The following is a 17,064-nucleotide window of genomic DNA, read 5'->3' as shown; positions in this document are numbered from 1 at the left end:
TGCACTGATAAGAAGATGTTCTCATCTATCTTCCAAATTTGGCTCTTTTTGCAGATGTTTATTCATTACTCTTTCTTCAGTTAGGTTATTATGGGTCATTATGTCTGAGGGACTAAACTAATTGAAATGTTCATTGAGATTGAAGTGCTACAAGAAAAACAAAGCGGGGCGTGTGGGGTGGGAAAGGAGTAAAATGCATCCAAAGAAACATGCAACAGATACTCTTTTAAAAACATTAAACATTTTGTTTTAAAAGTTTTAAAAGGCTGACAGTTAAATTAGAAATTCTGAAAAAGAACAAGAATGAGCAATGTTAAGTGTACAGTTTTTAAAGATAACAATAAATCATATGCCATATATGGGGCAAAAATGAAAGGGACTTTGTACTCACACATAAACTTCTGGCAAGATCTGGTTTGTTGTCAGGTTCCCAGACACTAAATAGATGCTCTGTTCACTTAGCGTGAAGGCCCGCAAGGGGCAGGGACCTCCGGGGATTCTTGGCAGTTCTCAAGTCTCATTAGGCCTGCATATTAATGACTCACAGCAACATAAAGAGACCCTTGAGCAGCCTTTTTTCCCTTCCTCCTGCCTGGGTTTCCCAAGGCTAAGGCAGCCACAGACACAGCACACATTAGCCAAGTGAGAGGCTTGTAGCAACCACTGCTGCCAGGCCACCATGGGGTGTACGCTGCCCTTTGACACACTGCCTCAGCACCATCCAGAGGTCCACCAAATGTGTTAAGGAATGAGTGCTCTCGAGGACTAATATCACTTTGAAAATAAGAACCTATCACTCTATGGTTATATTATTAACTAAAATAAAGGTCCAGTCTCAACAGAGCTGAGTTGAACCCAGAGACAGTCTAAGATCAACATTTTCAGGAGTTAGAAAAGTTGACTAGCCTTTCTATTTCTTCATGTGTCATATAAACACAAAACTAGTTAGAAAAAGTAAAATATTCAACAAATACCCTTCAAAGATGAAAACCAAATAATTAGGAAAGATACCAGAAGTCTGTTAAATCATTTTCATTTTAACACACTTATTTTATTTCATGTAAGAGTTTCCTTTTAGTGTCAGTGATAAGAGTTACCAGTATCTCATAAAACTTGACTTATAAAAAGAAAAGTAAAATAAAATAAAATAAATATATATCACATTGAAACCATCAGTGACTACCATCAAGCCCAAATACAAATATTCTCAGAGTTCACCTTTTGATATGTAATGGACCCTGTTGAAAATATGAAGAAACCAAGGACACGTCAGAAAATACACATTATCACGTATTACCTAACATTCTGAAGCCTAAGACTCAAGATTAGAAACCCTGTTTTCAACCCATTAATGACTTTTAATCACCATTACTTTTCTCATTCAATACTTGGTGGTGTGTAAAATGCATTGCCCTGAAAACAAGAAATGTGGATTCTAGTGTTCAGTCATCCGTTTATCCTCTTGTGACCTTGTGCAGGTCAATCAATTTTATCCATCTTCAGTTATCTCATCCATAAACAAGTTTAAGAACACCTTAATTGACTGAAGACTGGTAACTGGACCAGGTGAGAGAGCTACGTCTTTCTGTATGCAGTGTGTCCATTAAAGAACATTACATAAGGAAGATATATTTCATATTCTGAAACTCTCCACAATGAATTCCTAACTTTAACTCTCCAAAGGAACATTGCATTTTTACAATTCTCTTTAAGCCTGCAATTATCAAAGTAGAGTGACACTCTTTTTCTGTAGGGTTACCAGCATTAAACATACGGAAAATTGCCTAGGACATCATCCTTCCTGGGTTTATTTTTAAAAATAAAAACTATAAAAGTTAGCATTTAGATTGCCCTGTGATCACACTTACCAGCTGATTGGCCACGGTTGGTGGCATCATGATCACTATCTCCCTGTTCACTGTCTCCATGACCACTGTCCTTAGAGCTTACTATGTCGGCTTCCTGGAATGCAGAACTAGAAGTACAAAAATGTGAATATTAGAATCAAAAAGGTGAAGAAACACAGAAAACATTCTTCTGCCACCACATGGTCACAGATGGTGCTGCAGACCCACAGACCTCTTAGCTGGCTTTGTTTCTGCAGAAAGCTAGTTTTGATAACCTAAGCGTAACTCTTTAAAATAATCGATTACCAGTCATTTTGAGCACTTAAACCATATAAAGTTTAGGCATTATTCTATAATTGGAGCTAAATACATGTTTATATCATTTTCATAAAATAGATATACATTTGGAACAGTAAGGAAGACTATCAGAAACTGTGTAGGAGTGTAAATTGACAAAATATTCAAATACATTTTAAATGTATATAAATGAAATATAATGTATAATTTTTAATGTTTTGTTTAGGAAACAATATAATCCATATTTATGTCCTGCCTTAATTGAAAATATTTTACACAATTTAATTTTAATTTTAATTTAGAATAATATACCTACTTTCTACTTTTACTAGGTAGTAAATTGTCCATTACTGCCAGGGAAAAAAAGAGTTCATACCTGTTAACTCGGCGAGGTCTGTCAACTAGATAGCTGAGCTCTGCTCGCTGGTGTTTAGTCTAGAAAAAAAAAAAAATAAATAAATCAAGAGCATTTGAATGCTATGGGTTGAGCTAGTAGTCTACTTTTGAGGTTAGGGACTATATCTGGCTTAAGTAATTGTATATATTTTTATGAATTTCCAAGCTCTCCTAAGACCTCCTCCTAGTGATTTCTGTGTAAGGGCAGGGGAGATATGCAGAGACACTTGAAACCACATTTTAGTCACTTGTAAAGGTTAAAAAAATAAAATTGGCTAACTTTAAATGTGTGTGTGTGTGTTTTAAAGAGAAAATACAAATGACTTCATGGCTAAAGCTCATATACTATTGTCTCTAACAGAGTCAACCTGTTTATATTCTGCAGTCGTTTTTTTCAGTGGCTTAAAAAAAGTGTTTAGGTGCATACTGGTTGACACAAGAAAAACAGCACGCTCAATAAGCAAAAAGTTTGGATACTTTGTGGAATTATGTTGTTGTTTATTTTCAAAATGTGCTTAAGATACAAATGAGCTGTACAAATATTCGTGAAAGTCAATTAATAATATCTAAGACTCAAATAAAATAACCTGCCAGGAAAGGAGTTCATAATCCTGCCCGCCCCGCCACACCCCCATTCTTTTCCACTCCAAAGGCTCTCTGCATTTGCCTCCCCACCTCTACCGCCCACACACCTTTCCGGTCCAAACTTTCTTTTACATAAACTAACTTTGTTCTCCCCCCAATCCCCACCCTCCAGCTCTGTCACTTCTCCATGCTTTTAAAAATAAGTCAGAATTGACAAGCCAAATTCTTTTATGAAGAAAGCCAACAGCAGTGATTTATCCAAAACAATGGCAAGAAGGTGATTATTAGCTAAAAAGATATATTTAAGACAACAATTGTTTAAGCCTTCCCTTAGTTTACTCTTAACAGGGGTTTGTGCCAAAGCAGCTTCATTCAAATTCACACTGTGTGGGCGCTCGCCTTCAAGAGCGTCTGTAAATGCTGTCCAGAGCCGAACTGAAGGATTTTTTTGCAACCCGAGTTCAGAGGACAAGGATCTGATAATTTGTTCACTAAAACATGCATTCGAGGTTAGACAACTGTGTAAAGTTAAACAATCTATAGCTTACTTGTACACGCGACTGAAAGCATAGTTAAACAAAGCAAAATAGAGTCAACTTTATTAACGCCTGGGACAGACGCAAAGAAAAAAGACCTTTACCAGTGCTAGAAAGTAAGTCCCTCCTCCACATTTCCCTCTCCCTTCACGCAGTTTCCCTTTATCCCCAGGTTACTGAGAAGGGAAAGGGCTGACAGGAATTAAGGTTTTAAAGGAAAGATGGAAGAGCAAAGGAGGGAGCTCCAAGGTGGCAAAGTACCAAGGGGACGGAATGAAAAAAAATGTGAAAGAGTGGAACAACGCGAAAGTTAGGTTACACACCAAGGAGTGGGAGAACGTGACCGCCAATCTCCGCTCCCACAAGGATACACATAAGGTAATATCCTAAAAATAGATACACAGTGCACCAGAGATACAAGGGCCGGGCTAGAGGAGGCTTTCTGATGGAGGAGATGAGAGATGGTGGTCCTTTCGCTTCAGCCTTACCTCGTTGGACAAAATGCTTCCGTTGGAGATGATATCAGGCTGCTGGTCGGTGTAACCGGTGACTATGGCCCCGCAGGGGTTGTGCTCAGTGTCCGTACTCCGCGAAGGGCTGCAGGGCTTAAGAAACATCAAGTCGGTCTTGGCGGACTCTGGGGTCAGGCAGACCTGGTAGCAGTAATTCTGGTTGTGGTGGTGGGAGCCAAAGCCCCCGGACTCCTCCACCGGCACCTGGGCCGGGTTACTCGGTACATTGGAGCTCTGCACCAGCATGATGTCCGACTTGCTGAGTTTCTTCTTGCGCGCCCGGGCTTGGCGGCCACAGCAGGTCGAACCTCCGCCACCGCAGCAGCAGCAGCAGAGGCAGCAATCGCTGGCCAGACAAGTGTAGATGTTGAGCTTCTTCTCTTTTTGGCAACGCACGGCCAGCACGATCATGGCCAGAAGGAAGATGAAGGACACCGAGCCCAATGCGATGATGAGGATGAGGGTGAGGTCTAGCGAGGTTTCCCCGCCGCCAGAGCGGCTGGGGCGCTGGTGCTCTCCTGACCCTCCGCCTCCGCTCCCGCCCCCGCCCTGGGGCTCCACGGCGCCATCCACCAGCTGAACCACCAGGGTGGCGGTAGAGGACAGGGGCGGCTGCCCATGGTCGCGCACCTCGATCACCAGCTCATAAGGCCGCTGGGGGTCGCGCTTGGCCGGGACTCGGCGCGCTGTGCGCAGCTCCCCGGTGCGCCAGTCCATGCGAAAGAGGTTCATTTCGTTGCCACGCACGATGCTATAAGTGAGCCGGGCGTTCTCGCCATCGTCCGCGTCCACGGCGGCCACGCGGGTGAGCAGGTAACCCGGCTCCGCCGAGCGGGGCAGCACCTCACGCGCTGGAGTCCCGTTGCGCCCTGGTAGAGGCGCCACGATGGCAGGGGCGTTGTCATTTTGATCTACTATGAGGATGTTGACAGTGGCGTTACCCGCCAGCGCCTGGGGGCTGCCAGCATCCCGGGCTTCCACCTGAAAACTGAAGTCCTTGAGCTGCTCATAGTCGAAGGAGCGCAGGGCGTACAAGTAGCCGTTCTCAGAGTTGATAGACACGTAGGTGAAGACGCTCATGCCCTGGATCTGGCACTCGAGGATAGAGTAGGCAAGCTGGGCGTTGGCGCCCTCATCGCGGTCGGTGGCGCTCACCGCGTAGATGTAGGCGCCAGGCACGTTGTTCTCAGTCACATACACGTCGTAGACAGGCTGGCTGAAACGCGGAGCGTTGTCGTTCACATCCGACACTTGTACCTGGATCGACTTACTGGTGGAGAGCGCAGGCTCGCCCCGGTCCCGGGCCACTACAGTCAGGGTGTAGGAATCCCCCGCCTCTCGGTCCAGAGGGGCTTCGGTAACGATGGTGTAGTAATTCTTAAATGAAGACTTGAGGCGGAAAGGCACGTCTCCCAGTAGCTCGCACTGCACCTGCCCATTCTCCTCTGAGTCGCGGTCAGTCACGCTGAAAAGGGCCACCACAGTGCCAGGCGCCGCGCCCTCGCTCACCGCCTCCTTCACGGTGCTGAAGCTGATCTCTGGCGCGTTGTCGTTAGCATCCAATACTCGCACTAGCACCTTGCAGTGCGCAGGCACGGCGTTGGGGCCCAGGTCCTTGGCTTGCACGTACACTTGGTACACTGGGCTCTCTTCATAGTCCAACTCGCCGCTTACCTCCAGTCGGCCAGTGCGCGGCGAGAGTCCGAAAAGCTCCCGCGCCCGGGGCGAAATGTGGCTGCTGAAGGAGTACACGACCTCACCGTTCTGACCCTCGTCCGGGTCTGTGGCGTTGAGCTGGATCACGAGAGTGCCTGGGGGCGAGTTCTCTGGTAGGGACACAGTGTAGACGGGTTGGTCGAAAGCGGGCACATTGTCATTGGAGTCCAGCACTCGGATGGTGAGTAGGGCCGTGCCGGTGCGCTGCTGCTGGGGGGGCAGGCCAGCTCCCCCGCCACCTCCCCCTCCTTCACCTACTCCTCCCCCTCCTCCCCCGTCCACCGCGGTCAGCACGTAGCGGTGCACCGCTTGCTGCTCTCGGTCCAGTGGCTTCTCCAGCACCAGCTCAGCGAATCGGTTGCCATCCCCCTGGGTCTGCACGTCCAGGGAGAAGTAGCTGTTGGGGGTGATCTCGTAGTCGCGCAAGGAGTTGGTGCCCACGTCTGGGTCGAATGCGCTCTCCAAGGGGAAGCGAGTGCCTGGCGTGGCGCTTTCAGAGATTTCCACCGTCAGGTCCGGCTCTGGGAAAGAGGGGGGGTTGTCATTAATGTCCAGCACCTCGATCTCCACCTGGAACAGCTCCAGGGGGTTCTCCAGAAAGACCTCCAGGTGCAGGACACAGGAGGGGCTCTGTTTGCAGATTTGCTCGCGGTCTATTTTCTCGTTCACGTACAGCACCCCGGTCTCCAGGTTGAGGTCTAAGTAGGGGGTCCTTGAGTTTGGCACCGTCTGAAACCCGCGAGCCGAAAGTTTTGTAATGTCCAGACCCAGATCTTCAGCGATATTACCCACGAAAGTGCCATGTTCCTGCTCCTCCTGTACCGTGTAGTGAAGCTGGGAAAAGACTCCTTCCACCATCCAGAGCAAGGCAAAGAATAATAGCACAATCATCTCCAAAAGGAAAGGAAGTAGCTTCCCGCAGCCAGTCAGCTACCCAATCACCTCCCCCACCACCATGGAAAAAAAAAAAAATCTGAAAAAATACAAATAAAAGTGCGCTACGTAGGGGCTCCTGTGGCTTTCTGTCTTTAAAAATCTTACTCCTTTTGCTTCATTTTAGAGCTTCCTGCAATCCAGCCTCATTTTTTTTTAATCTTAGCACAGGAAGGGTGACAGGCGTCCCCTTTCCTCATCTGTAATCTTTCCACTGACCAATTAATAAAATAACGATAATACAATAGTCAGCGTCCTTTATTCCGACAGTCTTGGCGCAACGCGGCGCTGGCAAATCCCAAAGAGGAAATCTCGGTATTTCAAGACTGTCCTCGGTTTGTCTTCTTGCTGATGGGAGAAGAATGAGGAGGAGGAAAAAGAGGAGGAGGAGGAAGAAGAAGAAGAAGAGGAGGAAGAGGAGAAGGAAAAGGAGATGCTGTTGGCACCGTTAAACATGCCTCTTAATGTCAACGGCTGGCAGATGCAAAAGGGCTTAAAATCAGCGACAGAATTTTGTGCCGGAAAAGCACAGAACGGCTCTGCAGCTCAAAACTTTCATTCTCTTCATTTCTCCGGATGGATGTTCTTCTTGACATTTTTTTCCTCTTTCGTTCTATTTGTATTTTTTGTCTTTCGTCGTCTTGGTTCCCTCTGTCCTCATCTCCACCGTTACTTGCGTCTCTGTAAGTGTAATGAGCAATTTCTTTTCTGCTGTTTTCTTCCCAAGCCTCTTTCCCTCTAACCTCTTTTTCCTTCCAGTCCTTCCTTCCTCCTGCTTCAGCCTCTGAGCTTGTGGTCTGGACTGGCAGTTTCTGAGCTCCGAGCGCTTGCTTCTCCGTTTTTGCGCAGCGCCCTCATTCTGCCAACCAATCGCCGAGGAGCACCACCCACCGGGCTGCCGGTGACTGGCCAAACCGGCCGCCAAACAGACACGTCACGGGGCAGCCGGGCGGGGCGGGACAGAACTCTCGCCCGAGCGGCCGGGGTGAGTGTGAGTGTGAGAGCGAGAACAGCCCCTCAGGTCCCGAGGCGCTGGCTGGGGACACTGCCGCGGAAAGTTCCCAGTCCCCAGCCGCAGGTAATGGGAAGGGAATAGAGAGGTTCCCCTGTTTGCATCAGCAAATGCGAAAACATAATAGCAACAGCTGCGGTATCCTCTCCTAGGCGCGGGATTTCCGATGATGCTAACGTTCTTTTTCCTTTAAGGTATTTTCCCTAATACGCATCATGGAACTAAATCATCTAGAAGGGGAAAAAGTAGCGCAGGAGCCACTACTTGGCAAGGGTTACCTAATTAAGGCACCCTAGCAGAGATTGGCAGGACATTTAAAAAGTGGGTGTTATATGACATGTGTCAATCTAAGGGTAAGGGGTCTGACGGGGCCATGAGGAAAGGGGTGAAGCAAACGGAGTAGGGGGTGGAGGTGGCTCCTAAAAAGCGGAGGAATTCACGCTAAAGGATGTGGGATGACAGCGCTTATAGACGGGCAGACGCGTTCGACGTGCCTCTTTCTTCCCTAAATACATATTCACAAAATACTTATCAAGTAGATTAACTCAAGGACCTAGCTTCGAGCCGTGAGTGCGTTTATCAGTGACTGAGGAGTTTGATTTGAGCCGCTTCCCACGAGCCCGCCATCCTAACGCCGGGCCCTTGGGCATCCGGTACACAGCAACGCCAAGCGCTGCAAAGCGCCTCTGATATCCCTGCGCCTTGTGCGGCCAAGTGCCACGCAGCGGCTGGGAACACCGACTATTTTCTAATTTTTTGGCAATTGGAGATCGATCCCTTTACCCACCATGCTAGAATAGACCACTGATTTCTGCCGATCCTGGGGTCAGCCCGCGGGGTGAGGACAGTAGGGTGGCGGCGAAGGCGGGCGGGGTGGTGGGCAGGGACCGTGCATAAGAGGGTCCCGAGTGTGCACCGCTGCGGGTATCTGCGAACACGTTTGCACATGCACGGTACTGGCATCCATCCTCTCTGGCCCAGGGCTTAGCTCTGAGTAAGCCCCAGCGGAGCCTTCCTGAGTTCTGAAGGACGCGCTTGACCAGCTGTGAGTGCCCATTCCGGAGGCGCAGGGTCAACGCGGCACATCTACATAGCTAGTTCTTGTGAAGTTAAAACACAGCGCGAACTCTTTAATGCTGGAGAGTGGATAGAATGCCAATTCTCTAAGGAAAGATATGTAAATATATATTTTTAATTAACGGGCTACTAGCAAGGAATTGGTTGTTTATTCACGACAGAAGCCCCTATTCAACCTCCTTCCTTTGCAAAGAGATAGGAAGGTCCTTTGCTGCTTTCTGGTAATGAATGACCCAAGACTACACCACAACCTGCGAGAAAGGTAGAGTCTTTTACCCGACCCGGAGATACGGGGGATCCTTGCCATTCCCTCCTGGCAGGGAATTAAGGAGGGCAAGTGTCCATGGGCGTGATTGTAGCCTGAGACGTGCTTCTGAGAGTCCCACGAATGCACGTCTACTGCCCCGATTTCCGCGCCACCCCCCCCGCTCCCCGCAACGCCGGGTTCCCCCGGCCCCCGCACTTCGCTCTTTCATGAAGATGGGTCCTGCCTTTGAGCGCTTAGGAAAGGATGCCAGCAAAAATGGCTAATCCTTTTCCAGCTGCAGTAAATTGAAGACTGACCAAAGCCAAGCGAAAACCGCTGCAGTTAAAATGATTTTAGCATCATGTCTGCGGCTGAGAATGGAGCGGCAGTGTATAAAGGGACCTGTGGATCAATGAAAAGGAGATTATAGTGTATCTGAATATTAATACGGTATTGCATCTGTACTTCCCACCCCTCCCCCCTTTCTTTTTCTTCAGATCTGCAGAGTTGAAATGAAATGTTTTGAGCTCTTCAAGCTGACTCGTCAGAATACTGGAGCCTTTTAAAAAATGACGGTAATTTTCTAATGTGTTCATTTGTACGTATGGAAACACTTGTGTCTGTGCGCGCGATTGCGCGCGTGTTTGCATGTGAGAGACATGCAGCTGAATGACAATGCAGATCCAGAAATTGGGGAAGAGGGTTTCTGCCCCCGAAATGTAGGTGAACTTTGAGCTGACTTGGGGCGTATGCTGAAAACCAGAGAGCTTCCAGAGGTGGAGATGAGATGGCCAGATTTGCCTGTAAATAATCACTATATCCACTGTAACACTTGAGCTGCTTTTTTTTTTTTTTTTTTTTTTTTTTTTTTTTTTTGGTAGCAGCTGTGTTTGAATGGAACTCTCTCCGCAAACGTGGGTTACAGGCGTCTCCTAGCGGCGAAATCAGCATAGGGCAGACCAGAGAATTTTTGCTTTGGAGAGCTCGCCTTTTGGAGGCTCTACGAGATTTCTTGGGTCATAGGTGTCTGTGTCTGCACCAGCGTCGCTGAGCCCAGGTCCCCTAGAGGTCTCGCCTCTCCGACTTCTAGTCTCTGTGGCGCCAGCCAGGGACCGGCGGGGTGACGGTGGGGTCTTCTTCCCAGCAGAACAGAACAGAGCCTGGTCCTCCACCTCCCGCTAGATAGCTCCAGCAAAGGGCAATTCCAAGAGCATTTTGTTTGGAGCCAAGATCAGATATTGACATTAATAGTCTTCTGTGCCCCTTTACCCTAGAGCCTTTAAAACAACCACACCCCGTCACCCACAAAACAAAACAGCACTCTACATTTGCTTTTTAAAATGCCTCTAAAATGTAACAGGCTTACTTTTTCCCTTGCTGTGTCAATCAAACAGATCCTGCCTTTCCTTTTTTTCTTTTTCATTCTTACTCCTGTGGACCCCAGAATTTAGTGAAATGAGGTTTGATACGGCAGCCTCAGTAACGAGGTTGACTACATCTTTGAACTGTAGAGCATCATGTATATTCTGTGTTCTTCAATCCCCCCGTTACTGGAGCGGAAAAGGAGAAGGAAATCTATTGTATGTAATCCCTTCTTCACCCTCCCCCTTCCACCCCCTAGGAACGCAAACTGAGCAAGGACAAACAGCACCCTAAGAAATAGAGGAAAAGCAATTTTATTATTTGGAGGGAGGTTATCAAAATCAGTTTTCATAAAAGTCCTGGTTTATATATTAGAGTGATAGTGCATATTTTTTAATTTCATTGGGCTTTAAGTGTAGCAGAAACGGGGGGCGCTAAGGATCCCACAAGTGTGTTTTACAAACTTTGAAACTGAGTTAAGGGATTGCTTTCTTCTCTGTCCTTTGCTGCAGAGGGTGGGGCAGAAACAAGTTTGTTAACCAGCCTTTGGATAAATGAGTGTTTGCAGTGATTTAACATGACTTGAAAGCAATTTGTTTCTAAATCCTCTTATTATTGCTATGTGCCCAGAGCTTTGAGGGAAGTGTTTTTTTTTTTTTTTTTTTTTTTTTTTTTTTTTTTTTTTTTTTAAGAATTGGAAGAACAAATTACTTTATCAATAACCAGGCTCCACCAGGATTGACCAAGATGTTTGTTCCTGGCGCTTGTCATTCTCAGCAAGCACAGCACAGAGAGCAAATATAAAAGGCCCAAAGTGCATTGCATCTTTTATGGGTAAGCATGAAATAGGTTTATTTGTGGTAGTGTAGTGCAGCTTAAGAGGTGGGAAGACAAGGCTTTGGAAGCAATGCCACAAACATTGTGTTAGTTTTTGTTCATCTGTAGTAAAAGGTGAATGCTGACTAGAATTTCTGGGAAAGATTTATAGCATATGCAATTTTAAGTATTCAGGTAACTCTTTAGTTACTGTGTTTTAATCCTTCAAGCCCATCAGAGAACAAACCAATACTTGTTCTTGGGATTGAAAATACTAGATATCCCATCAAGCACCACTATCTTGATATTTAAAGTAGAAATATGCTTCTCCATTTTGTTTAACCTAGTTAATATTGGGGTGGCTTCACATTTCAGTGCCTTTTCAGTTATCAAGCAGGGCCAACATTTTGTTAAACTCTAAACAGTGAATTAAAAGCGCTGAATGAGCTGAAGCAACCCTCTAATGCAAAATGACAAATTGCACTTAAGTGATACATGAACAAAAAATGATTTATGGATTTTTACAATGGTCTGAGCAAATGAAAGCAACATGAATTATACATCCTAATGCTCACAATATCATTTTCTAATAATACTGTTTCAGTTCAGATGCTATACTCTGCTCCTTTCTGTAACAGAAATTAATCAATAAGAGGTCCAGGAATGTTTTTAAATTGGGCACTGGTTTATGATACTGATTCCAAAGTGTGTGTGTATGTATACATATGCATATATATATGTGCATGCACACATTTTATTTTGGTTTTGGGAAGGTGGGTTGATGACAAATAGTGAACATGCATTCTTGTCAGATTTTTCACATATTGTGTCTTTTGGTAGTAAATAGTCCTTTGAAAACTTTTGTTTTTTCCATATCATCTTTAAGAATGTGAATAAATAGATCTCATTCAAAATGACAGTCTTTATTGCCACATGAATTCCTTTTCTAAAAATTAAAATGCATTACCTCATCTTCCTCTTTTCTTCCATTACTTTGGATATTAAAACATCTTATTTTTCCAAAATGTCTCCTAACCTTTTCGTATTTGTTTTATGCTCTCTTTTTCAGATCATTGTTTTATTCTTTAGAGCATTAGAAACATACCTGGGTTAGTGAAAAGGTCATGGCACCTTAGTTTTGTAGCCTTAGTAGACAAAATATACCCTATGGGTTGTCTTAAATTACAGAAAAAAAATCAATCAAATAAAATTTTATGTGCTGTTTGTGTTTTGAGTCTGAAAAATACAAAAATCTAGTTTCCTTTGTGTTATGATGATTGACTACTCCTAGCATTTTTATTTAAGCATTTGTGGTTTGTATAAGTGGATAATTTTTGGTAGGTATGTAGATTTTAAGTGAAGGTGGTGTCTGTACTGTGTTGCATCCTCAACCACAGGAAACTGTTAATCACCCAGAGGCCTCTAAAGTCACATTATTAGGCTTAATCTTAATTATCCAGGTTTATAAAAAGAAAAAAGAGAGAGAGAGAGAGAAAAAAAAAGTGAATCCCCATTTCTGCTTTTGACAGCATTAAGAACTACTTTTACTGAAAGATTACTGAAATCAATGATGTGATTACGATTTTAAATAAGAACTAAAAGACATCATATTTAAAAAGCCAGCTGCTTTGCTTAACAAGGAGATGAGTAGGTTTTACTGACATGGCCCAGAGACAGAAAATGAAGCTTCAAATATAGAGGTCGATATAGAACAATTTCGAAAATTAATTGCAAGTTCTGATCAAGTTCATATGAGTAAGAGAGAAGTTGTCTAGAAAGAGTTCTTTTTTTTCCTTACCCAATGGTTTTACTTTTTATTTGATAGAGATACAAAACCTGCCTAGTTATAGTGTTTGCCTGGGAAGTGTAAACTATTTTCTTAAAAGGAAACCCTTTGATTTTTAAAATACAAAATAAGATTATTCTGTATAATAAGAATAAGAACCCAAATTTTGATTAGGGTTGCAAGTCATAGAGCTACATTCTGAAGAGTTTTAAAACATTGGGGACAGACATTATCAAAATAATATAAAACACAGTTTGAGAATTACATTAATAATTAGAATTACATTAGAATTAAAATAGTAAATCAGAACAAACAATAAAACAGATACCTCAATTTAAAAAAAAAAAAAAGTATTTCTCTCAGTCTCACTGCCTGCTTAGTATAACTCTTTGTATAAGAAACATGATTTCCATGATACCTTATTTAAATGGGCTTGGCAAATGCTGTACTTTATTGCTCTATTTTATTGCAATTTCATCTATTCATTTTAGGTGAAAGTTACTAATGGTTTTTAAGCAGCTTAATATTTACCTAGAATTGTTACATAAGCTATATTTGGTATTCTCCATCTATATAGGTTTTATTATCCCAACATTAGAATTAAGGCTAAGAAGGATGTTCAGAGTTTTAAGTAACTCACTGCATTATTACAGAATTCAAATCTAGGTCTTTTGCTGCCCATATACAGGCTCATTTTATTACCCCGTCGGCTTTCTTCAGTCTGTCTGAATTGAATTTACTTAGGAGGTAAAACAAACAAAAAACTTAAATTAACTTAGAAATGGAGTTAATCCAGATTTTGGACTGATATGCTGATTTTAGTCTTAGTCAAATTGGCTAGTACATTACTGAGTTGAGTGTTGGAAGAATTCATAAATATGTTTGAGGGTTTTCTTCTTTAAGAATTTTTATCAGTGAAACAAAGCTCGAATACATTTTCTCACAGAGAGTGACATTATAAGCAGTCATCTTTTCCTCATGCAGAAGTGCCCAATGTGGAAATCATAGATTTTAAGGAAGGGACAAGAAAATTGATGAAACAAGTTCAAAATAAAGGTACCTGTGCCTCATCATTCCCAAAGAGCGCTGATCAATGATCCCAGAAGTATGCCATGTTCTCTTAATTCATCAGAGATTGAAAGCAAAGGAAAATCAAGAAATGTACCCAGTTTACACGGTGCAAATATTGGTGTTTATTTTGTAAACATTTCTGAAGCAGTCTTTAAAAGGGGAAATGTGTTTTTGTTAAATGAATTTCAGGTATCACTTCATGCTAATTTCTTCTTCAGTGTTGCTTAAAAATGGTTTTAGTCGGGCCCGGTGGCTCACGCCTGTAATCCCAGCACTTTGGGAGGCCGAGGCGGGCGAGTCACGAGGTCAGGAGATCGAGACCATCCTGGCTAACACAGTGAAACCTCGTCTCTACTAAAAATACAAAAAATTAGCTGGGTGAAGTGGTAGGCCCTGTGGTCCCAGCTACTCGGGAGACTGAGACAGGAGAATGGCATAATGCGGGAGGCGGAGCTTGCAGTGAGCTGAGATGGGCCACTGCACTCCAGCCTGGAGCAAGACTCCATCTCAAAAAAAAAAAATGGTTTTAATTATAAAGTTTTGAAAATTAAAAAATTAAATTTATTCATGCCAGGAGAAAACTGGACAAGAACTTAAAAATACCTTTAAATTTTGAAAGACATAATCAACTAAGATGATTGTGGCATCGTATTTACTTCTATAAGTAAAATTTTTATTAATATTTTGGTATAAGAACTGACAGAAAAAAAAAGATCAGATTTATTTTAGAAGTGTACTCAATAATTCTGAGTATATGTAATGGGCTCTATAGGGTAGGTTATACATATTTTTTACTCATTTCTGAAGGTACCCAACTGTGACAGGAGATGATATGGTAAATTCATGAAGAACATAACCTTGATAATTAAACCAAATTGGTTCATATTCTTGCTTCTCTAAATATTTGAAGTTGGACAAATTACTTTGAAGCTCTATTAAGTGTGTCAAACATTTGAAACATTTATTAAACTACGATGATACATTGACCTTGTTATTTTGAGGTTTCAATTGAAATGATATAGGTAAAATTCTTACTCTATAGTGGATTCTCAGTAAATATTAACAATTTGTATGGTAAGGTGTTTTGGATGAGGTAGTCTATAAATAAATATTTGTTGAGAATAATTGGCATTAATTTTCTTGAGGATTTTATTTCCTTTGTCAAATATATATTATTTACTAAACAGATATCAAAACATTTAATGTTCCTATTTTGAGGGAAATTGCGATATAATTTTGAAGACTAGATGCAAATGATAAGTGAAGAAGACAACTAACTAAATTTTGGTTCAGCTTCAAAAACATAAAAGTCAATGATGAGCTTTTCCCATAATCATATATCACATTTATTTGCTTTCTTTCAGATAAACTTATATTTTCGGTAAGTTAAAATTTATATGATAAAACTGACAGGCAGATAGATTATAAAAATCATTTTCATAAGCAGATAGCTCGTTCATTTTTAAGTTTTTTTATTTAAATATTTGTCAAAATTTTATTATTAAAGGATTCTAATTTGATAGTCATTTAATTTTTTTCTAATTCTTTAGCGTAGCATCTTAATACCTTCTCCTTTATTCATGCCAATGAGTACTAAAATTCTCAAAATTAAAAACAAATTAGTGAAAAATAAGCCTCCTAAAATAGAATGAATTCATTAGAATACCCAATTCTGAGCCTTAAGCCTCAATTGTATTTGAACTTTATTTTCTGCATTTTCCTTGCCATTGTCTGCCTATGATTGCTTTTATTAACATTCTTTTTAGTAATTACTACAATTTGAGAGGCAAAGACTCAAAAATATGCATTGGAGTCTAGCCATATGAATAGTGAGAGAATGGAAAATAAATGTAAATTATGATATATATTTCTCAAGAATTTCATAGTCCTTGATTTTGTAATCAATTTGATAGAGTATATATATATATATATAAAACTTCATTAAGAGTATTAAAAATATTAAAACATATAATGACTATGAGTGCTAAAGGCATGGAGAAAAAAGAAAACACTTGAATAAAATAAATTAAAGATTTCTAGAGAAGGACAGCTTTTGTTATTATTTTAAAGGCAACAGTGGTGCAGATTGGTAGAAATAAATATCCGAAGAGGGTTAGATGGACTTGATCAGTAAAGAAATGAAGGCAAGGATAGCAAAAACACTTTTCTAGAAAGGTCATAGAAACAGCAAATGAATGTATTCAATTATAGGCCAATATCCTGAATTTGGACCCAGTTGCTTAAATGCATAATTTCAGCAGTCCTCAATTTTGTTTCATTTGATTTATGTTTTCCCCATCTCCACCAGAAGCTTGGCTAATTTGATGTCAATGGAAATGCGTGAGATCTTTATTCAGCTTTCACACCTGAGCAATGCTTTTGGTATATCTTGGGCTAATAGCCAATGTTCAGTCTTAGAATTATGATAAAAACCTAATATTATTGCTTGTTCCTTAGCATATATATTTGAGAACCTTGGCGGCTGCTGTTAATTTGATGGTAAAGTGCTGATTACTGATTTTCTGAAAGCTTTTTTTTAAAACCATAGCTAGTCAGACTACCTAACAAAGTACCTAATTTAACAATAATATATTTACATTTTGCTGGATAACACAAGTGGCAAAAGTATTGTTTAAGCCCAAGGAAACTGACAAGCATTCAGTTGGTCACAGTTTTTGATGGATTTGTTGGCTGCTTAACTAACTAGTACTTAATGAAGATGTGCTGACTGGATGAATGAATGCTTGACTTTTTACCTTTCTGTTTTAAATTTTAAAATATATTTCTAAGATATTATACCTTAGTTTCACAAGCTATGTTTTTAATAATCTGTGTTTGTAACAAGTATTTTAAAATTAGTTATTTTTAAGA

General features: G+C 41.9%; 1 protein-coding gene across 2 annotated transcripts in view; it reads right to left on the bottom strand.

Moving 5' to 3' along the window:
- The window catches only part of PCDH10 (protocadherin 10), a 40,846-nt gene extending 33,212 nt beyond the window's left edge, over positions 1–7,634 (bottom strand). For both annotated transcript variants that reach the window (XM_011935622.1, XM_011935620.1), the window contains exons 1-3: positions 4,150–7,634; positions 2,521–2,579; positions 1,869–1,975 (exon numbers count right to left, since the gene is read on the bottom strand). In XM_011935622.1, coding sequence (XP_011791012.1) covers positions 1,869–1,975; positions 2,521–2,579; positions 4,150–6,780 — 2,797 coding nt within the window. In that variant the 5' untranslated portion in view covers positions 6,781–7,634. The remainder of the gene's footprint in view (positions 1–1,868; positions 1,976–2,520; positions 2,580–4,149) is intronic.
- Positions 7,635–17,064: the final 9,430 nt, after the last annotated feature.

This window comes from Colobus angolensis, unplaced genomic scaffold, assembly GCF_000951035.1.
Source record: "Colobus angolensis palliatus isolate OR3802 unplaced genomic scaffold, Cang.pa_1.0 Scaffold145, whole genome shotgun sequence".
Lineage (NCBI taxonomy): Eukaryota > Metazoa > Chordata > Mammalia > Primates > Cercopithecidae > Colobus > Colobus angolensis.
Note: the sequence above shows the minus strand (reverse complement) of the source record. Positions and strands in the feature narration are given on the sequence as shown.